This window comes from Tetrao urogallus (assembly GCF_951394365.1).
Source record: "Tetrao urogallus genome assembly, chromosome: 8".
NCBI classification, from domain to species: Eukaryota; Metazoa; Chordata; class Aves; order Galliformes; family Phasianidae; genus Tetrao; species Tetrao urogallus.
In genome coordinates, this window is record NC_136821.1 from 27,078,357 (window position 1) to 27,101,991 (window position 23,635).

The following is a 23,635-nucleotide window of genomic DNA, read 5'->3' on the forward strand; positions in this document are numbered from 1 at the left end:
AATGGCCTCACTGGGAGCGACAGCAAAGAAAAAGAAGGGCAGGAAATGAGAGTGCAAATTAGACAAAATTGGGTGAGAAAATATGTATACTGTGAAACCAGAGCAAGGAAGAAGTTACCCTGAAATTTGTATTTCGCTTTTATTGCGCCTTATTGAAGCATGAGAGAGCCTCTGAAGGGCCCAATGTCTTTGTGTTCCTGGTGTTAATTTTTACCACTCCTTAGCTTGCTTTCTTCTTGAGGGCTTGTTAGTGGCTGCTTTGTTCAGTGACATCTTTGGGGGAAGGGGAGGGGAGGTGGTTTTTCCCCTGGTGGAGTGTTAGTCACTGTGCTTTCTGTGTTACTGGGGGTGTTGGTTGGGGTTTTGGTGTGACACGGGCAGCAGCACGCTAGGAATTGGGCTGTCACTCATCCAGCTGCTTTCCAAGGGGCTCACTCCCAACTGAGTGTGTGTCTTCATGCAGCAGCAGGGAGTGAGATGAGCAGTGATGGCACTAGCAAGAGGCTGGAAATTTGGCTTTTGGGGTTAGTGGTGGGCCTGTAGATGTCAGTCCCAACACGGTGATGCCTTACAGCCTTGGGAGTGCCTGATGCTCTGCTGATGTAAATTCCTTTTTGGGTGGAAGTGAGAGTACAGAGGGAATCACGGTGATTTTTTTTCTATCTTGTCATTCTGTTTGTTCTGGTGCCTGCGAGTTCATTTAGAGAACTTCTTACCGATTCTTCTCTAAGTGCTGGTTTACATAGGAAGTTTAATAATGCCATCACTCAACAAAAAGTACTGGAGAATTATTTTAAGTGCTTCGCAAATGCGGAAACCTGGAAACAGGTTCAGGATGTGTGAAATCATCACCACTCTGAGGGTCAGTGTTACTTGAGATTTGTAATTCAGAGCATAATTCTCAGAATTTTAGAAGCACAGATTTATTTATTTTTTTATAACTTATTTTGGATAGTGCCATATACAGTGGTTTGAACTGAAGTGATTGTGCTAATTTTCATAAAGCTGTCCTGTTGCTGTCACGTAACATTTCCAGCTAAGGAATGTGATAGTTCTCTGTCAATGTGTAAAAACTGGGCCACGCTTCCTGATAGCAGCACGAGAGCTGCTGGGCAAATTAACACTGGTAATTAACTGGGCAACTAACTTGTTGAAGAGGGCAGGTAGTCTTCCTTGGAACGGGCAAATCTGTGTGGAATGACATTGTAGTGGCAAAGTAAGCCTGTATCACTAGCAGCATAGCCAGGAGAGAAGCTGCAGCAAGTCATCAGAGAGCTGCTGTGTTTGAATAGCCAGGGCCATTTGTCTTCACTCTCATGCTTGGAAAAATGGTGAAGAACACAGTGTTTGTAATGCTTTACTCTTTTGTGCTTGACGTTTTGTGGTGGTTAGTAGGCATGTTCCCCCCCCACCCCCAGGCCACTTGCTCTCCCAGCTGTCATAACCTTCAGGAAGCCGTGCAGGAAGGGTCAGGTGGACCTGCAAAGGAGCTGCACTCGGTCAGCACGAAGGCTAGAATTGGTGATGCGGATGGAACGGTGCAGGACATGGGCTGGCTCAGGGCTGTGCGTAACTGCATTCATCCAGTCTGCGTGGAGCCTGGCTGGAGGCAGATGGGACGTCCAGCTGTGATTGCTTCCCCCTTATCTCCGTCAGGCACTGCTCAGTGGGCTTGGAGCATGGGGTGACCAGCTTTTGCTCTCTTCTTACAGCAAGCAGAACAAAGCTGGAGTCAGATAGCCCCCGGCACAAAATTACACAGAGCCTGGCATGCGCTCAGTCATTGCCTCCTACCAGGGCAAGCTGTGCATGTGGTGCTTATGTCATCTCAGGCGGGCTGGGCTGCTGGAGTCAGATGCAGCCATTTAGAAATGGCATTTGATTTTTCCTTGCTTCACACAAACCTGCCTGAAGTATTTCCTGAGGCTTTTCTCAAAAACTGTGTCAGAGCAGCAGGTTAGCCAGTGACAGCTCTGTCTGCAGAGTTGAAATGTAGCACAGTGACACTGCAGCATCTTCCTGAGATGCCCTTGATTAGAAATGTCTTACTCTTGGTTTACTGAGTTCAATTCAAATATTTGACGTTGTTCAGTGTGTTGTGGGTTTTTTTTTTTCTTCTTTAGTAGAGACATAAAGAATATTATAGTGAGAAATGCTGAAGTGCCTCTAGGACTCAAACAGCTTTGGGGACCAGGAGACTGGAGTTAGATGCATCAGAAATGTCTCCCCTCCATGATCTACGTGCAGCTATGGCATGGAAGGAGATGAAAGATTTCCTGTTTCACTCTGCTTTTACTGCTTTATGCGTTTGACCTGCTCTGTTTGGCAGGATGTCCAACTCAGAAGTCTGAATTAGCTTACACATGAGGCCAGTGAAGATCCTGACTGCCCTCCTGGGGACCCCCATGCAGAGCTGCAGGTCCAACCCAGTGCTGGCTTTGGTCTGGCTGGGTGTGAGCTCTGGACTATAACCCCAGGAGTGGGGGGGCAGAGGGCAGCTCTCCAGCTCAACTTTCAGTTTAATTTGGGTCATTTTGGAGGTGCTGGATCTGTCAACATCAGATCCTTCGTGCTTGGCAGATCTTGAGCTGGTTTCTGAACTGCAGCCAATTTGGAAAGCATTTTCAATTTCCATTTCATTTGTTTGGCCTCATGCTACATTCATCAGCAAAGGTTGATTTTTACATTCTTAATTCTTTTTTCCTGTCAGCTTCATCAATTTGATTGTTGATGAGTTTGAGGATATTAGGATATGTTGAATCAAGCTAATCTGTTTCAGATTCAAAACAGAGATGCAACATGCGCTTGTGCTGCAGAGTAGAGGAAGAGACAGAATGTTGTTACGGACTGATCCGCGTGCTCACGTGTTGTTACTCTGCTGTTAGTAGAAACAACTCTGTAATTGGCCTCAGGAGTCAAACATTTTTAATTTGAATCTTCTGCTGGCTGGATAGAAGGTGAATGTGGGTGATGAAAATCTGCAGAGGATTCTACCAGTTTATGGAAATGGTGATAGCTGATGGCAGTCTCCTTCAAGAGCACAGTGAGCTCCATGATCCTTCAAGAGAAATCAGGAGACGTAAACACTCGTGTTTAATTTCCTTGAATTGTGTTTGATGCACACCAAGTAGAATAAAGTTAGCTGGGGGGTTTGCTGGAAGTGCGTACAAGCTGGACAACTGGGATGGCGTGTGAGTGCAGTGGGGTGAGCTGCCTTGCAGCAGGTATGTGTGTGATGTGCAGCACAGGGGAAGTCACCTGAACACTGGAAGGCAAGACTGAAAACAAGATATGGGAGTGTGTGAGTTCATGCTGCAAACTGCATCCTTCCTTAGGAGAGTGTTATGTCTGAGCTCATGGGAAGAGAACCTGAGCTGAAATTACCTCCTGACAATTGAGCCAAATGGGGTCTGAAGGTCTGTTGGGACTGCCATGAGTCAGTGTGTTTCTCTCCAGATACTTGCCACCCCTTGAACTTCTGTGATGTACGCATTTTTATTGATTTCAGCTGAAATATCCCTAGCACCATGTGGCACACCATTTAAATTAGCTGCCCCTTCATGATGTAATACCCAGCTGGAAGGCTGCGCTGCCTGTGTTCTTTGCTTTCTTTTGAAATTGCACTCCGCTGTAGCTTATCGTTTTTGGGTTCAGCTTTGTATTTATGTCAGTGTGGTGTGAACTTCCTTCAGGCTCTCTTGCTTTCATATGCTCAACCCCTTGCCTACTGAAGCCTGCAAAAAAAGATGACTTTCTCTTATCACTGGATTAGATCTATTTTTGAAGTGAACTTTTGCAGTTCTCACGTTGTAACCCTGCATTGACTTTAATGGAGCAGGGTGAGTTGCTTGCTTGCGTGCGGCCATTTGAGTTCTGTGTGACTCAAAGGTGGAAAGCAGATGATTTCTTTTAGTATCAACGTTTTAAGTGTTGCAATTTGTTCTCACGTTCCCTTTAAGTTTTCTTCTGGGCAGCCTGAGTAGCTCTGATTTGTTTGGATTTTCCCTGAAATTAATGCTTAAGAGCTCCATGTCAGTTTCCTTGGATATGTGCTTCCACACACCAGGTGCCTCCCTCCAGCTGCAGCCCAAGTGCAGAAGGACTCTTTTGGGTTTTGCAAGCTGTATCCTTAATGTGAGGTCTCTTCCTCTTTCATAACATTGTTCACTTGCGTTCGCTTTGCAAGCTGCAGCTTCATGTTCTCTGTGCTTTGGATTTCTTGCTGAACAGCGTGCAGTGCTTTTCTCCATAGGGAACAGTGTCCTTGCCTCCCTTCAGCCCAGCTGTTTGTGTAACGCGTTGGAGTGGTTGTATATTCTGTTCCTGCCTCCAGCGTGCTTGTAGTCACTTGTAGTTCAGAAGTATCTGCACATTTATTAAGGCACACTCTGCTTCATAGCTGTCGTCTTGGTGTGGTGTGTGTTAATATAAAACAGACACGGCTAGCCTGCAGACGTCCTAAACTTTTTGAGTAAGATCTTACAGGATCAGATGTCACTTTACAGTGCTCTAAATCAGAAAATGAAAAGGTTTATATTAAAGTTCATGATGAGTATCAAGGCAGGCTGAAGCGGATGCAGCACTCACGGCATGGATGGAGTCCCCTCGCACTGCTGAAGGCAGGTCTTGCTGTGCTGGAGGCATTGCTGCTCCTGCGGGCGTGCAGATCTGTGCTTACCATAGCTGCAGAGCTGGAAGGAGATAAGCTTGCAACATTTCCGTTTCAGTCCTCTTTATTTTTTTTGTTGCCATTGCTACTGATACAGTAGGGTGAAGGCAGGATGTCAGTGGTCTCCAGAGGACATGGGGCCTCCGAGTGGAGCACATCTGTGGGTGTGGGGGGAAGGCTTGCAACCAGCATGAATCTGGTTGTTCCCCAGAGGATTCTCCCCCGCACACAGGATTATTTTTAGTTGGTATCATTGATGTGTACTTGGTGAGCTGTTAGACAAGGGGCAGTTTGTATCAAGACAGAATCCCAAGAAACGTTGATGAAATAAAATGAAAAGGGCAAGAAAAAGTTAGAGGATGCCATTAGATCAATTATCTTCAAGCCAGTCTCACTGGGCTGTCTGCAGCAGACTTCTCTGTGCTAAAATGGGAAATGAATGCTGGTGAATGTGACAAATGTTATGCTACTATATTTATGTTTGTCTCCTTTAAAAAATGCTTCCTTATTTTAACTAGTCTGTGGCATGCTGGGTGTTTGTCTCCATTTGATTAATGTGACTTCAAAATGGTATTTATTAACTAATTTTCCAAGATGGTCTACAAGCACTTAAAAAAAAAAAAAAAAAAAAAAAAAAACACACAAAAAACCAACAACCCGAAGTATCCTCACATTGATGCCGACGAACAATCTTCAGTAGTGAGAATGAAGGAAAGGCCATTGAGTGAGCACATTTAAACTTACCTAGCTCTCTTCCTTTTTAGAAGTGATCTAAATTTAGCATGCCAAGAGTTATTTTGGTGCCTTAACTGATAAGTGTGTTGTCCACTCTCAGCATATTCTGTGTGCAGAATTTCAGAATTCCAGGAACAGCAGGATGTAACCTTTCTTTCACCTGGAAACATAAGCAATTCTTGGGGCAGCTGATAGTCGACGTAATGAAAAATGGGAGGCAGCCAGGAGCTGGAGCCAAGGCAGCAGCCTGAAATAGGCCTGCCAGAAGACTTGCTTTGCACTGCCCATGCTGATGTGTCAGAGGTGGTATGAGCAGGAACACTGAGCTCAATCTTGCAGTGCACGTGAAGAAGTAGTCCCAATCATTTCCTTTTTCAGTGTTGTGGAAGCTTGGCTAAATAGATGTTACAGTTTCAGCTGTCTCAATGTATGGTAGCGCCTTCCTCCATTTCTTTATGGTTTCCTTTCCTTTCCACTCCTGGGCAGCGTGTCCATCATCCTAAAAACTCCAGCTCCAGGGACACAAAAATGAGGCAAAGAGAGTCCAAGTTTGAAATGGTTTGGAGAGGGTGGTTGGAGAAGGGGGGAGAGGGAGGCAGTGAGAGGTTGCGGGGAGGCAGGGGTGCAAGGGGTTTTGGTTGTGCTGGTTTACAGGCAGCATGCTCATGGGAAAGGGTACAAAATATTCTGGTTTGCACATCACTCGCTAAATGATTAATCGAGGTCACGTTTAATTATAGAATCAGCTCCATCTCTGTCTGGCTGGAGGCGCAGTGTGCTGCGGTTGGGCTGCGTGCAGTTGTGTGTCTCGCTACACTGCCTTGCCAGCTGAGGAAATGTGAGTTCCCAGACATCCAAATGCTCAGTTCAGTAAGATGCTTTAATGCCATTAGAGCAAGCTAGGGTTCAATATATAACTTCTTTTCACTCAGAGGAGTGAAGAATAATTGTATCATACAGACACAGAGGCTATCCTTGACCCATGTGCCTCCTGCTCCTGTCAAAATGAGAATTTGTCTAAATGAGTCTTGAATAGTCCTTGTTAGTGAGTCAGGACACCTAGAGTCAAGACAGAATAGTTAACAGATGTCACAGTTACTTGACAAAATACTAGCTGGTTTAGGAAGCTGGGGGCTTCATCAGCTGCTTTGACAGTAATTAAGATGCTGCACGAGACATCTGCGCAGTGCTTCATCTCATCTGGGGCTGCAGAACCTGGCAATGCAGCGTGCTGATAGTCTACTTTTCTGTGTGTTGTCCGTCGGGTGTGTGGAGGATAATGAGAAGTAATGGGGAGAGTTATTTTTGTTAGCTGCTGGTGTATATTTTCAAAAAAACAAATGTGAACCCTCCAGCTAAAACTCTCTTTAGGAATTTGAAGGCTCTGGAGAACTGAGCTGATGAGACAGCTGTTTGTCACTCCGAGCACCCTTATTTAATTCTAGTAATAGAGACACATAAGCTGTGCTGCGTTTGCTTTCTGTTTTCTCTCCAACTTGATTGCTTACCAGCTTCTAAACGTGAAGAATGCTTAAGGAACGTATTTGTGCTAATGGAAGAACCATCTGATGATGCTGTCATGGGTTTTAGACGATTTAAAAAAATATTGTACTCTGATAGCTAGGAAACTTTGTTATTCACCTTTCAGGAATAAATAAGTTACTTAAAGGTGAAGTCATTCTTGCACAGGTATGGATATCACTGGAGATCAGGAGTGTAGTCTGTCCAGGTCATTGGACATCTGTCATGAACACACACCTGGCTGCTCAGGCTCTGTGTTGTCGCTGTTGGCTGGTGAACAGAACAGCACCCTTATCCTGTGCTGACCAGCAGTTGCACATTCTTACCTCTGACTTACAGCTGCAGAAACAGTACTTCAACATGCTTCTGACGTGTTTTTCCTAATCAGGACATTATATGTGCCCTGGCATCATACACATGCTGACAGATCTTAATGCAATTGGTGTGAAAAATTCCTTAACAGCCATATGCTTCTTCTTTTAAAACTACTGCTTTTAAAAACAAAGCCAAATTACGAAATGGCAAAGTAGAAAAACGGCCACTTGGAGCCAATTGCACAGCAATGACTCGATGAGTATTGACCTATGCTGGTTTTATGTGTTTTATTTTCATGTACAGACTGTGATCTCTCTCTGCCATCTTTGTCTCACTGTTTCAGTTAGCAGTGATTGATCCCAATTCAAGGAATTTATAAAAACTAAGTGTCATGGGGAAAAAAAGAGCCTAAGGAGTAAGGCCTTTGGAGAGATGTAAGCTAGTTACCTCGTGTGTATCAGCGGTTGGAGAGTTACAGCCTGCTTTAGAGGCAGAATAAATACTGGGTTCTCATACAACAAGCTCAATGTAATATGTTGGATGAGAATTGAGACTTATGTGTATGCTGCAGGTCTCAAGAATGCTGTGTTATTCTCAGTCAACTTTCCATGTCAAGTAGCTGATGCTAATTAAATAGGCCAAGCGTTTCCTGTAAAGCCAAGTGTCAGATGGAGGCCTCTGGCAGATGGAAAAAAGGTCAAACTATCTGACAATACACAGTATTTTACCTTCTCCTGAGGAGAAGAAAAATGTTACATGTAACAGTATTGAGATGCTTCTTCAGAAGTTGTTCAGATGCTGATCCAAGATCCTGGCAATGTCTTGGTCACTGGGTTGTGTTGCCATCCAGCCTGAAGCTGGGGAGTTCTGTGCTTGTCTGTTTTGTTATATTGGGATCAACATACATGAAAGGGAAATATTTTGTTGTGACCATTCTTATTCTCTGTTTCTTCCTAGCCATTAGCGTGAGGTTTATGGTCAGCCTAGGAAATATACTAATTTGATCTATTGTGTCAATGGGCGTAAGATGAGAAAATCACTTGAAACGACTTCTTTTGGTACTGAGTAATGCACAAATGGGCAGATCTTACTGTTAGTTAAATTCCAGTATGTTTGAATATAGGTTGGTGGATGAGGGAGGACGATGCAGGCTCAGAGCTTTGGCTTGGCATCCCCCGGGGAATGCTGTGTGGCTCATCTGGCATGAGCTGGGAAGGAAGCATGGTAAATGTCCCAGTGAATTGGCATGGTTTTTTTGTCCTATTCCAAAAAACTGCTGCAGTACACAAGCCCACAGTGCCATGAGGCACATCAGGCAGCTGTGGTAAAAGATGCCGTTTTAGTTCTTTTTCTATCAGAGGTGTGGCAGGAGTGGAATTCCAGTGTGAATCTTTCTTAAGGACATAAGGGATTAATGTATCTTAAAATAGACACCGCCAGCTTAGAAGTGGGTTTTTCAGATGTGATTATGATGAATATTGCGGGGAAAAGAATGGGAATAATGGTATTTGGGATAACTTGTTTACAAGATTGTTACATTCCTCAAAGCCTGGAGAGCTGTTGTGGTTTTATGTGCTCCAGTAGCCAGGCACATTTCCATTTTGCAGGGTTATTTTTAATTCTGGTGATCACATGGCACCACAGACCTCTCTGTTGGTTGCTGGGGTGGGCAATGAGCCCCCAGACTGGCTGGCACCCACCTTGATGTTGGGGGGGGAGGGTGTCACTGACTGTGGGGTGGGCAGCTGGAATAGGGGCACCTCCTGTTTCTAGCATGTGCTTTTCATCAGGGGACAGGTAGCTTTGCAGTGGTGCAGCTACTCCTTAACCACAGCATCCCCTGCCCCTGATGGCAGCAGTGTCAGTGGAATAAGTGTGGCATATTGCTTCTCCTGTATGCCTGATAATTTATTTACGCATTCCACCTAATTATAGCATAATAATAGACTTGAAACAATGTGATAATTATTTCGTTTCTTGAGTGGTTAAAATTAACTGTGCTCATTGCATATTTACTCAGTATAAAAGATACAAAATGTTTAGTAATTGTCCAGAAATTCATTATCTGGATAATATTCTGTTTCTAAATGTGTATTGCATGGCCAGTGATGTGTCAGCAGCAAGCATACAGCAATATCTGATGTCATTACTTTTTTCTGTACATGCCATCTCGGCTATTGGTGTGTTGTTGACAGAAGTGCTGTTTGGATGGGAGTTCCAGTTTGTGCTGAGATGCTCTTGTTAGCTTGGTACTGAAGTCTTGCTCACAGTGCGTATGGACCACTTTCACGAGTGTTGGGATAAATAATATGTTATCTTTTTAAGCAGGGGAGAAATAAACAAACCCATAACAGTGTACCTTCTCTTTTGTTTTACCAGCCTCCACTGGTCCAAGCTATTTTCAGCGGTGATCCAGAGGAGATACGGATGTTGATCTACAAAACCGAAGATGTCAACGCCTTGGTATGTGACTTGGGATATGTTTGTGCTGGGATTTGTGAGTGCCATGCCTGTGAACTTTCTCAGTGGCAATGCTAATCATGTCCTTAGCAATTAGCATGTAACAGAATGGAAAATGTCTTAAAGTTAGAGGCTCGGGGCTTCAGTAGAGTCCTCATTATTCGTCTGACATATAATTATCTCCAGCAGGTGATTTCTAAATGTAATGGTAATGATTCCAAATGTGCAGGTCATGGAAGGACATTGTTTTCTTGCACATTGAGAAAATGAATGAAAACAGCTGAAAGCTGCATGTTTTTATTCTCAGTAGAGTCTCCTTTTTGGAAGAGTCTTTACAAATCAGGAGCTTTTATTCACCATCTGACTGTACTTGAAACAAAGCTTAACTAAAGGTCTCAGCAGTGAGAGTAAGGAAGCAGCATCTTGGCCACTGTTTGTCCACAGAGGAGCTGCTGTTCTTCAAATTGGCTTATTCTAGATAGAGCAATGGTAAGCAGCTGCAAACAAGTACTATTTAAGTATTTCAACAGAGAAAAAACTCACTACTTGAGCTTCATTTTTTTGCACGTTTCCTCTTTCTTCCTTAGGCTTCTTAAAATTTGGCTGTAACTGAAATCTGTACTATTTGTAATGAATCCTGCCAGTCTGGACTACAGTTTGTGGCCTCTCAGATTGGTGACAATATCAAGCAGAAGTGGAGTGATGTTTTCCAGGTGTTTCTTAGACTTCTGAATCAACCTTCCTTTTCTTCATGTCTTTTTCTGACATAGAGTCACTAGTTCATTCAGAGCTAATTCCAGCACTTTAGCCTGGTGCAGCCGTGGCACTGCAGCTTTTACAGATAGGCAGGGTCCTGACATCTGGATCAGAGGTGCAGAAAGGAGCAGGAGGGGTGAGCGTATTCAGTTCTCTGTCAAGTGGATGGAAAGATTTCCTTCTGTTTTTAATGAGGAATTTGGGCAGAGGAGGAAGACCTTGACGTGAGGCTTTCCTTGTGATTCACTGACTGCTTGTTTTCTTGAAATGTCTTCTCAAAAGTGCTTGCTTAAAGCATCTTCTACTTTGAGCTTCCTCTGTATTTGTTTTCCCTGATCATCTTAAAAATTATATAAAACAAAAATAATAATAATAAAAAGTTCAGGTGAACATGATAGTCCTAAAATTTCCTCTGTATTTTGTGTTAGCTTTTCAAAAAGTGTTTCTTGTACGAGGTTATAGTAGGCTTCTCAAATGTTTTTATATCCTTTGGCTGCAAGTGTGCTAGTGATGGTTGCTAGGGAGATGCTCTCATCTATCAGGTACAGTGTTAAATGCTGAATATGTGTTTTATAGATGAGCAGCATAGTGTTTAATGGAAAGAGTCAATTGAATGGTTTGCCTAGAATCCTATTTAAGTTAGTAACAACGGGCACAAGAATGTTCTGACTGAGCAGCTGTTTTGTCCTTAGTAGTAATTAGAAAAATACCAGTCAACACAAAGTCTGAAGATTGTGTTTTGAATAGTCTTTGCAGAGAAGTGTTAAATGCCTAAACTGTCACTAGAGAGATCAAAAGGCAGCACGTTTTGCCCCTGTGCTGCCAACTGGCTATTTGTGATACTTGCTTACATTTCTATTTTAAGGGTGTTTTTAATTACTTCCATGCTAGTTTCTCTAGTGCTTGGGTGCTCACGTGAGAGGAAACTGACACTGTTTGGCAATGCTTTGTCCTTTGTTGATCGTTTTTCTATGCTGTGTTAGTACTGAAATAAATCAAATGTAAGTAGAAGAGGGAAATAAAACTCTCTTCTTGCAGCAAATTTTAGGGATTTCTAAAGTTTTATAGATTTTAGAGTTTTCGAGGAAGGCAGAAGAAAAAGCCCATGGAGAAACTATGCAAAATGAGTCAAATATATGCACGTTTCCTAAGAGAAAATTTACCTTGCAGGAAAAAATTCAGAACAAATCAGTTTAAAAGGTTACTTTTTTTTTTTTTTTTTTTTTTTTTTTTTTTCTTCACTCTGGTCAAATAAGTAAAATCTTCCCAAGCCAGGAAGCACATGTTTATGAAAACAGCTGCTTTCTGGGTGCTGCTGTAATTCTGACTTCTGTTTTGCAAGTGAGTTGCAGCTGCTTGGCTCAGAAGCGTGTTTTCAGGTCATTCAGCAGTCACTTTGACCTCCTCATTTCCATGCTGTGCCTGGGGGTACGTGGTGGTGCTGTGCATCACAGAGGCACGGGCAGCGTTGCATGTGGCTGGCGGTGATCAGTGCTGTGTTGTGGAGGACTCAACATGCTGCTTCCCTGGAGAGCCTGGGCTGCCTCTGGGTAGCGTTCAGCAGCCTGCTCTCCCAGGCTGCATGGGGCATGGGCTGGCGCCGTGCAGACCACTGAGTTAGTTTCAGGCAGGAAAACTGAAGGAGGATCTTATCAATGCTTATGAACATCTGTTGTACTGGAGTCAAGTGGACGGGGCCAGGCTTATTTCAGTGGTGCCCAGTGACAGAACAAGGGGCAATGGGCACAAACTGGAACGCAGAAAGTTCCATATGGACGTGAGTGTGACAGAGCACTGGAATAGGCTGCCGAGAGGTTATTGAATCTCCTTATCTGGAGGAGGTAAAAACCCACCTGGATGCTTTGTGTGAGCTACTCTAGGGAGCCTGCCTTAGCAGGAAGTTGGATTTAGACGTTCTCCAGAGAACCCTTCCAACCCTCACAATTCTGAGAATTTTTGCTGATTTTCATTCAAGCAGACGTCCCGAGCTGGCAGATATAGTGCAGCTGCAGTGACTCCTGATGGGCCAGGCTGAAGCCATGTTGAGGTATAAGACTCTTGGGCATTGCCTGCCCGCTTCTGCCTGCAGATCTGGTCGGTGGATATGGCACCAGCAGAGACTGCAAGGCCCTGCACGCATGCGCGGAACTTACATATACTTCTGCAATACTGCTAAGTGTGCTGTTTGGGATGGTGCAAATGTTTGACAGTACAACTGTGCACATGTTTCAGATTCTGAATGTGAAAGGATTTGCATGCTTAGGATAGCTAATGTGGAAAACAGCTTGTCGCTTAGTTTGGAGGGACGTGTTCGACTTGGGACAAAAAGGCAAAGCCACGTGGTATTTCAGTCATCTTGGGAATCAGCCTGTCTTTGCTCTCATCCAGGAATTATTTTTTTTTGGCACTGTGGAATCTCATAGGAGATAAAGCTATCCTGGAAGCAAGTGACTGTCTTCTGGAAGTGCTCCTGCCATGTTAGAAAACTTCTGAAGGAGTGGATTCAGGATGTTTGGAAGGCTTCTGTTTTGTCACCGTAGGGCAGTTTCTTATGAGCTAACGGCTGTGTTGTCAGCAGGTTAAATTTTTATAGAACAGTAACACTTGTCCTGTTTTTTAGGTTGCAAACCCACCTGTAATTGAAAGGAGAGAGTTGAAGAGGTCTGGTGCCCACAGCTTTTCCTCTAAAAGTAATTTGATTTAAGTAACAAAATGCACTGAACTGGTAAAAATCAATTTATCATTGCAAAACTAGTTGAAGAACAAATCTCAAGATTTAAGCTGAAAACTTTAAAGTAACGTAAAATCAATACATAAATATGATCAGAGTGAGCACAAAATCTTTTTAATTTGGCCCTTGAAGGACAACAGTAGCAGGCAGTGAGATGGTGCATGGCTAAGCCCTTTAGAAGCATGTTTTTCTAACAAGGTTGCAGATTGCGTATCTTTGTCAAACCCTTGTTTATCAAATTCAGTTTAAAAGAAGTTGCATTTCCCTTAACTGCTGTAAGTAATTATTTGCAGAACAATTGTGGCTGATGTTATGTAGTAGAAATACTGTTAAGCATCTTATTTTCTTACAGTACTTTCCTATTTAATAAGAAGAGCAGTCTTTCTATTTTTTCTCTTTGACAAATTCAAATACTGTGCATTAACCTTGCTGTTCTTGTAAGTGAAGAAGAAATGAGAAGACGTAATAGGAATAATCTGTGCAAGTAGTCTGAGACAAGAGTAGGAGTGTATATTGGAACATAATCATCCAATGCTACCTCCTGTGATGCACTTCTCCAGTATGTTTTCTCAGTCTTGGTACTTAATTTGAATAGTTTTTGCAACCTCCTGGCTGTAGCTGGTTGCTTGCAGATGGTGGCAGTTCCAACCTTCTCTCGGCTCTCAGTCACCTGGTGAATGCTGTTTCTGTGGCACTGTGCTGAACCATTTCTGCTGGTTTCTCAGGCAGATGGATTACAAAACGTGGATGCTGACACTTATCTTCTGTCGAAGTCCCTCTTACATTGTAATAATAATTACGTCCCCCAAATGATCTCATCTGAACAGCTGATACAAAGGTTCAAATCTTTTGCCTACTTTGAGATGCAGGCTATGCTGAAGAGAAACTGCTGGCCTGTTTCTTGATGTGCCTGAATATTCTGCGTAGGATGGCATGATTCATGTGAGCCCCACCATGTATACTGGGGCTCCGATCCAGTAAAGCACTTAGGACTTAATCTATGGTGCACCTTATCAGTGCCACTGGGATCCCTTCAACAGCTGAAGCATGTGTTGAGTGCTTTTCTTGTTGAGGCCTTCTGCTCTTGATCACCTATTTGTTAAATTCATAATTTCCTTTATTAGTAGTTGAAAAATAAAGAAGTACAGATACTGTTAACTCTGAATCATCTCTGAGAACCGGTGTAAGCCCCTCTAATAGGTTTTAGTGAGACAGTGTTTGTTTCAGCTTCTCTTTTACCCACTGTTCAGCTTATCTGCGGTCTCTTACTGACCTTTGGTTCCTTTAAGAGCTGCACTTGAAGCAGGCCTGATTGTTTGTCTTGGTGCTATTTGTAACTCTGTTATCACTCCTTCCCGCCTCCCCTTTCAGGTTTGGGGCACTGCCAAACTCTCTTGCTGAAACGACAGATTTCCTTTTTTAATTCCCATCTCTGTTTGTAGCCTTTGGTCTTTACACCGGTGACTTATTTTTTGTGCTCCTTTTAATGCCTCTGCCGCAGAATGACACCTGCAGCCCAACACCTGGCCCAGGAGCTTTGCAGACCTTGCTGGTGTGGCTGGCGGCTCTCAGGAGGACACGAGGAGCATGGTGGGACGGGCAGGCGGGTGCTCCATTTCCTCTGCATTTCTATCAGCTTTGAGTGCAATGTAAACAGGAACTCGAGAGTTTTCCTCTGCTGAGTTTCTCAGGGCTCAGCAGCAGGCATCTTGTTGGCACTTCCCAGTGAAGCCCAGAAGACGCTGCCTGGAGGGCTCTTGTGTTCGTTTGCCCACACTGTACATCTTTTTTTTTTTTCTTCTGATAGTTTGTGTGAGGATGAACTTGTTATTGCCTGGCTGAGGTAAATGGAAAAGGTTTTGGCTTTTGTGCCTAAAACTTGGATAAATCAATCAAGTACAATTTAATGATGGAAACTTTTCTTTCTCTGAAGACTTTATTCTCATCTACTGTGAAAGAATTTTGCTTGGACTTATAAAAACAAAAGCTGAGATTACTTACAGTTAGTTACTACTCCAGTGGTGGAAGCATTCCTTCTGTTGTTCTTCTCCAGGTTTCAGACCCATTAGTATCCCTTTGGTTTTAAAATGTACTGCAAAGCAGAGCGTAACAGTTCTACTTTTCTGTTTCCTGTCCTTTCCTCCCTGGATTATCAAACTTCTGTCAGGCTTACAGTTTAGTACAAAATATTGTTTATTATCAACAAAGCACTGAATAGCCTTGGTTCCTTGATATAGAAGATTTTTTGTTCTTGCATTGTTAGTGTTCAGCTTCAAACTGTTTCAGTTCTGTTGGCAGACTTGGCAGTGCAGCAGGAAGCTGCTGTAAAATTTATCACTGACAGGTACGACAACCATTAGAAATACTACGCTTGTACTAGGAGAGATTTGTGCATTAACTTTAAGAAGGTAAAAATAAATAAAACACATTCTTTTCTTGTACAAGTCTTGCATGCATCCTAGTAAAGTAATGTAGTGGATAGCATTTGTATAGGCAATGAGAAGCAGTATTTATGAAAGTTGACAAAAGTTATCTCGATGTATGAAATCTTGCAGCCCATCAAATCTAGCCCTTAGGGGATGACAGCACAGCAGGTCAACAAGCAAGCAGTGCACAGGTTAGCCTTGGTGAAGCTTCAGCTCTTGTGGTAACTTGAATGTATAAGAGAATCCAGTTTATTGTAATTTTGGTTTCTGGGCAGACGCTGTTGGATGTGGAGCTCTTACGGAGTGTGGCCCCTGAATCATCCAGTGCTCCTGATTCTGAAAGTGAAAATGGAGAACAGCTTCATATTCCTGTAATTTGCGTATGGCATGAGGAGGTGAAGCTCTCTGAGGCATCTTGTCCCCTGACCTGGGGCCACAGAAGTTGAGGACAAATGTACAGTGTGTATGGCTGGGAAAAAAGCATACGAATGTAAGAATTGTGTGTAGCTCATTCTGGACACCAGTGGCTCTATTGCACAGCTGGAAAACAATTTTCAGCATGCACATGACAAATGATTCGGCTGTGCTCATTTGTTCACATTTATAGCATACTTTGAAGATAGTCCAAAATAGCTTGCAGTTGATGACCTCTTGGGCATGTTAAAAGAGATATTTTACTTGACAGACTGAGAGAGATATTTCAGAGGGAGAGTGCAAATACCAGTAGGATTTCTCTGCTGGTATCATTTGCAGGAGGTGGTGAATTTGTTACCAGTATTGAATGATGGTAGGCTGTAATTTAGAAAGTTTAATTGATAAGTCTCTTAGAACTTGGTGTATTAGTGGTTAATAGGCCAAATGAAATACATATTGGGACTGAGAACAGAGGTAAAACAGTATGATAAGCAGTATTAGCTGTTGTGATTTGTTGCCTGTATCATCACATTCAGCAGTTTCTTTTAAAGTCCTGTGTTCTGGAGTCATCAGAATGAAGGAATAAAAAAGGTTTTTCGTAAACACCATGTTTATAACATATGAAATCACAAGAAGTCTTGAGAATTTAACTTCTTAATCTTGAAAGTGACAGAAATCAAAAGGAAACATCTTTGCTTTCTAAGTTCTATGCAAGTTTATTAGTAATTTTAAGAAATTTAAAGCTGCAGTTGGTAATATTTTTCTAATTAGTGTTTAAAGTTTCATCACTGTGTACAAGTCCATTTCTGTCTGCATTAGTCAGTGAGAGTAAATGGTGTACGATTGATTACCTTCCAGGTCTATGAGAATTGCATCTTGTCTGTGTATGGTTCCAGACCATCTTCCAAAGATGGCTCTCTTGATGGTGAGGCAATACTGCTGATGCAAACTGCATTGCAGTATGATGTCTACAAGCATCTCAATTATGTTGCTACAGTTTTTAGTTGCAAATCTTTCCAAAAGAGATCCGGGAGACCCATGTCTCTCATGTCTAGCTGTGTTCTGGCTTTCCAGGATGTGATATAGTGTGCAGTGTGATGGATAGTTCATCTAAATTTGGATTAGATGAGATTTTATCTACCTGTATAAAGGATTTCAGAGTGAAGAGAATTTCTCTGCTAGGTCTGATGGAACATGGTGACAAAACATTGAGGATTTTTGCAAGGAAGTGTTTTCTTCAGACCTTGAATTCTGTTCTTTCAGGGGTTGAACTTGCGTTTTTAATCACAAGCAGGAATAGTTGTAGAAAAATATACACCATGTAAAAACACATTGCTTGCTAATACTAATGCTTGCAGTCATCAGCCATGTTTTGTAACTGTATGGTCTGTGGCTTTCAGGATGCTGAGAAGCGAACTCCTCTTCACGTTGCGTCATTCCTTGGGGATGCAGACATCATTGAGCTTCTCATTTTGTCAGGTAAGTTAGCACCTCTCTCTGCTACTAACTGTTAAATTAATTTTAAATCTACAAGAAATAAATAACAAAACACATGAGAGTGAACTTTGGGAGTAGAAGTTTCTGGATTTCATAGAGCTGGTTGCAGTTGTTTGCAGACTTATATGTTAAAATATGTTTAATTTGGGTGGTGTAACTATAAAATGTACTGTGACTGAATGAAATTAATGGACAAAACAAGTAGTTTGTAAAAGCTTCTAAAACTTTCAAGCTGATAATATTTGTGGATTCAAATGCATGCGAAAGTAAATACATGTTTGAAATGTAGACTCTAGTCCTGGACCATAAGCCAAGAATTTCTGTTAAGTAAAAATGATTATGGAATAATAACAGAAAGTTATGAATGAGTTTGAATAAATTGTAATTGGTATTGGGAATAGAAGGGGAGTCAAGGAAGTTGACTTGGAGAATAGGAACACTGCAGTAGAATGTATCTAAGCAAGAACTTGCAAATCTGTAATAGAACAACAGTTATCCTTTGAAACCACTTAATACTAGTTGATACTTGACTTTTTGAAATGCATATTTTTGTCCATAGTCTCTGAAAAAATGAGAAACTGGTCAAAAAAAGAAATTGAGTAGACAGTTAAATGTTGTCAGAGTAGAAACAGCATGCATATGTGTATATATATACGTGTGTGTATACAGCACAAAATATTTTTATTTTTTATGTTTGTACATTGTCTTAGGGTACTCTAGTCAAAACTAAACTATATTAAAAGTGTTCTGTAAATGCTCATATTCACATAAATATCTTTGTGTAATGGTTTAAATGCTTTCTTGATGGGTTGCCAAAAGGCTCATCTTGGATGTTGTCATCTAATGTTACAGTCATAGAATGGCGTAAGTTGGAAGAGACTTGAAGATGATCTTGTTCCAGCTTCCCTGCCATGTGCAGGGTTGCCAACCACTGTGTCAGGTTGCCCAGGATCACAACCAACCTGGCCTTGAATGCTTCCAGAGCTGGGACATTAACACCCTCTCTGGGCAACCTGCTCCAGCGTATCACTGCCCTCAACCTTTCTTCATAGAAGAGGTGCTCCAGCCCTTTGATCATCTCTGTGGCCTTCCTCTGGACCCATTACAACAACTCTGCATCCTTCCTGTACTGGGTACAGGAATCCAGATGGGGTCCCACGAGAGCAGAGTGGTGGGGAACAATTCTCTCCCTCTCCCTGCTGGCCACTCCTCTGTTGATGCATCCCAGGGTACTGTTGGCCTTCCAGGCTGCTAAAGCACACTGCTGGCTCATGTCCAGCTTTTCATCCATCAAGACCCCAAAGTCCAAATCATGAACAGAATAAGCTGTTTGTATGCATGGGGCCTGGTCAGTGATTCAGTGATAGGTGCTCAAAATACCTCACTCTTATTTATTTATTTATATGCTTAAGTAGTGTGTGTGTGAGAGAGAGATAAAGACTAAATTGCCATCTTAACATTGAACTATAACTCTGGAACTCCCCTGTTTTAATCTCTTGTGCTGACACTGCTGATTTAACTTGCTCTAGATTTTTTCTTCCCAGTTTTCAATAGGAATATAACGCCAACCTTCTTTTCCATGAGCACTGTGAAAAATAATGGTAAATGTTTCCAAACTCTTTAAGCAACAAAAAACATGATCAGAATATGTCAGAAGAAAGCATAAAGCAGATGTCTCTCAAAAAATACCTGTAATTCCTGGTAAATTCCTGGATATGCTTGCAGATTTCAAAAGCTGTTTTTCTAAACTGGAGAAGTGTAAAAGGTAAAGCTTAGGGTGATTTAAGAGTGTAGGATGGGAAGGAATCTTATGGTACGAATTTCCAACCCCTTGCAGGTTATCTTACTGTATGATTCCTGCTATATGATACTTGAATTTTGGATCTTACAAATTATTAGAATGCCTCTTCAAATGACTTGCATATTTTTTTAGTGAAATTATTTAAGAAATATTTGAAACTTTGAACTTGAAAATAATGCTGTCTGGAAGGAGTTTCTGAAGGTTACTTGATCCAGCTTGTAAAAGAGCTTTTGTAGCCCAGAACTAATAGTTCTGTGAGCCATGAAATTGAAGAAAACCAGCTTTTCTGTTGTCTAGCAAGGTGAAAGTGCCAAACGAAGCTTCTCCCACAGCTGAGTTACTCAAAGCCGTTGAACTTTCTAGATGCTCTGATATCCAGCATGGATTGCAGTAATACTTCAGTCTTCTAAGGTAGCTATGACACATGTAGTAGATTCACTCTAGCCATTTGTGTGTCCAAGGCCCTAACACCAAAAGGACCGAGCTTTTTTGCTTGGCAGTAGCACCATAGGCAGTGCAGCTGTCTGTCACAGTGCCCTACACCCTGCAGTCTCTCTCTAGCTGCAGACTCTGCTGCTTCTTCATGATCTTCAGCTTTATTGCTTGCTTCACCTCTTCTCTCTACCTGCATTGTTTTTCATTTTGCGTAGACCTTGTCTCCTTGTTGAATAAAACAAGGGATGGAGGAACAGATATTCTAAATGTTTCTTTGAACAGAGCCAGCCTAAACTTCATTTGGTGAAGGAAGAAAGAATTCATTTGCTGTAGCTGTGTTTTCTCGGTATGTTTTTGAGGTTGTTTTGAGTAATCTAAGTGTTTAATGAGGGTAACTAGTTTGTCACCCATCATTGGATTTTTCTGCTCTAACCCTCACGGCAGCAAAGTGATTTAAATGAACGTTCCTCTGCTAGCAGGTTGTGCTTGGATGCTTTTTCATTATGTCAGATGCAAGCAGTCTTTTCTTCACTAGGAGACAAAAGCTAAACTTAATTTGTGTGTGTGTTCTTGCAGTGTGTGTTGTTTGTAACGTGCTGTTGTTCTGCTGTTGTGTGTCTTTTTTTCAAGTATTGCAAATAACATCACAGGCAATATCTGCATAAATAGAAAGGTGAAGCAGTTCTGCCAATTCCTCCTGTGAATCCCAATAGCGTCACATGTCCTGACGAAGGCAGGGTACATTCTGCTGCTTGTTTTCCATTGTGTTCCTAATGAGAGAAATAAAGAAACTTCGCTGTGTTCTTCTGGGACAGTTTGTTCCAGTGCCTCACTGCCAAAATGTCATCCGCAGGCTGTAGGATTTGTCTGGTTAGCAGCATAAAAAGTAGGTGATAAATGTTGCCTACTAGCTCGGCATGAGTCAAAATTAAATCTTACATTGCGTATATCTGTCTACTCATTGTACTGTGATCTCATTACTCTCATTATGTATCAGAATATACATCCAAGAGCAGGTTTGGAGGAGCAGGTCTATGAGTTTTTTATAAACACACTTTTGTTACTGGAATTTGTGAGCTAGGTTCTGAAGAGAGCAACAACATCTTTTTGCTTCACTTCTCCATTGCAAAATCATAATACGTAGGAGTGTTTCATAAAAGATTAATCACAAAATTAAGTCATCTATAAGCAGAAAAGCTTTGTTATGTGGCCTAAATGAGATAGTGTTTTTACTGAGCAAAAACACAAAAATGCTTGCTGTTGGAATCAAACTAGGGTATTCTCAGCCTCAAGCCTAGCAGAAGCCTCTACTAGCCTCTACAGCCTAGTAGAAGCTAGGAGAACTGGCATCCCATTGCATTTTGTACAGAGCTCAGGAAAGAACTGAAATGAAATATGTGTATTCTGAGGTTTGTGGCCCGTGAACTGGTGACAGCACAAATAATTATAGTATCTAATGAATAAAGCTTCTACCCAGATGCTTGGAGTCATATCAAAAATGGCTTTTTAGCCACTGAAATGGAATGTGTTTGGAATTGATAGAGGTGTAATGCCAAGTCCCTCAACTGTTATAAATCATCTCAGTCCATGAAATGTCAGGGCTAGGTGGATTTACACCAGCTCAAAGATCTCATCCATAGTCATATGGTTCAAACTGGAGAAGTATGTTATGTGGTTTTGTTTTTCCAGGCTATATGAAAACGGGCTATATAGAGCTTTGAGCACTTCTCCTTCACCTTCTCTCTGTCAAGGAGAAGAACCATGGCAGCCATCTCTTGTAAATACTGGAGAGAAGAAGGCTGTGGGCTGACCTCATTGCAGCCTTTCAATACCTAAAGGGAGCCTACAGAGGGGAGGGGAATCAACTCTTTGAAAGGGTTGATATGTGTAGGATGAGGGGAAATGATTTTAAATTGAGGGAGGAGAGATTTAGGTCAGACATCAGGGGGAAATTCTTTACCCAGAGAGTGGTGAGGTACTGGAACAGGCTGCCCAGAGAGGTTGTGGATGCCCCGTCCTTGAAGGTGTTCAAGGCCAGGTTGGATGGGGCCCTGGGCAGCCTGGTTTAGCATTAAACATGGAGGTTGGTGGCCCTGCGTGTGGCAGGGGGTTGGAGATTCATGATCCTTGAGGTCCCTTCCAACCCTGGCCATTCTGTGATTCTGAAATAAGATGTGTATACGATGGTATGTTCATGGATGTGACGGAAGAATTGTCTGGATAAATCCAAGCTCCATGGTTATTTGTGCCTGGACCTCTCCCCTTCCTGGGCTTAATCTGGTGCTGAGGGCAGAGTGAGCGAGCTCAGTTCCCTTATCCTCTGTTCTCTCCTTCCACAGGAGCCTGTGATCTGGACAGTATTACCATATCTTTTTCTATTTCATATTTTTTTTTACTACTTCAGAAGGCTTTGAGCTACTTGACAAGAAGATTATGCACTGGGGAGGGTGTGTGCAGTATTAACATCCATTCTTTCTAAGTTGTGCATAGGTGAGGAAAAGGACAAACCTCAGCATGCTTTGGAAAGGTTCCTGGTAAGCCCTGGCATGCAGATTTGACAACAAGACTGTCACGCATTTGGCAGGTTCTGGGCCATCCCTGTCTTGTAGGCCGCAGGGAATGGCACTGCCTGACTTGAATTCATATACAGATTGTTCTCTCGTATGGCAGGCTAAACAGGAGGAGGTCTGGAGTGGCAGCTTCTCTCTATCTTTCCCATGGCTTTCAGACTCCAGTCCTTGGGGATTAAGAGTGTCCTCTTCTGAATAAAGTTTGGAGGATGTCCCAGGACTATCTCCTCACTCTTTCATGATGGACCCAAGACCTGTGTGCTTTTACCTTGCTGCTTACTCCTCCTGTCCTCTGACTGCAGCGGCATCTCTGGGCCAATTCCCTAATTAGCAAGTGACCGAGACTTAGCTCTGATGAAATTCCAGCATACCTGTTTCTATCATGTAGCTGTTCTCAGGCTCTTAGGTACATTTATCGACATCTAGCATGTGTTGCTCTCCTGTTGAAAGTCCCAGTTCCACCTACTGTCTGGAGCCATTCTGTTAAATTTTTTGTGCTGATCTTTGCTTTATGTTGTGCATCTCTGTGTGTGGTGGTGGGTCACTACTTATACTTTTGTGTTGCTGTTTCTCATCAGGACTTGGTAAAGTGTACGTTATTAATGTCATTGATAGATTAAAGAAGGTTCATCCGTTGATCATCCCTGATTTCAGAAATTTAGGTTGCAGAATCTAGGCTTATTGAAAATATGTGGATTTTGCCAGATGTTCTGGATGAAAAATCGTTTGGTTAGGAGAAAGAGATGTTAACTTTATTCCTGAAAGCAAACATCGGGTTGTTTGTTTCTGATCTCAAGTGAACAGAGGCAATTTCAGATTTGTCTCCTCTTTTGGCAGAAAAAAAATGGAGAGTGAAAGATCTCAAAGGCTTCTTCTCTGAAGGAGTATTTTTTGTTGATATTTTGTGGGGTGGGTGGTTGCTGTGGCTACATGGAAGGATGTTAAGAGACAACTTAAAAGGTAGAGTGTTACTGTGAAGTCTGCCAGATAGAGCAGCTGGAGCGTTAGCAGCCGTAGGCCTCTTGCAATACATTTATTGAACTTTGCAGATAATTGCAGGAAGTCCATTGAAACATGATTAAAGAACATACTTCATGGTAGAGAGTGAGATGCTGAATTTCTTGGTGACTTGAAAATTTAAGCTTCTCATTTTGGGACACAGATGATGTTAGGTGCTGGAGATCACTTTGTTTTCAGAGTTGGATTTCTGTGTTGCTTTCAAAGAGCTGTCCTGCAGGGTGGGCATTCAAGTTTGTTAAGTGTAGAGGAGGCCTTTGAAAGTGAGCATTGCTCCTCAGGTGTCTC

The 23,635-nt window shown here is 42.3% G+C and overlaps 1 protein-coding gene across 1 annotated transcript in view; it reads left to right on the forward strand.

Annotated features, from left to right (window-relative positions):
• Positions 1–9,667: 9,667 nt before the first annotated feature.
• The window catches only part of ANKRD44 (ankyrin repeat domain 44), a gene marked incomplete at both ends in the record, with an annotated part of 67,456 nt that continues 53,488 nt past the window's right edge, over positions 9,668–23,635 (forward strand). The window contains 2 exons of the mRNA XM_079539149.1: positions 9,668–9,703; positions 17,428–17,506. Coding sequence (XP_079395275.1) covers positions 9,668–9,703; positions 17,428–17,506 — 115 coding nt within the window. The remainder of the gene's footprint in view (positions 9,704–17,427; positions 17,507–23,635) is intronic.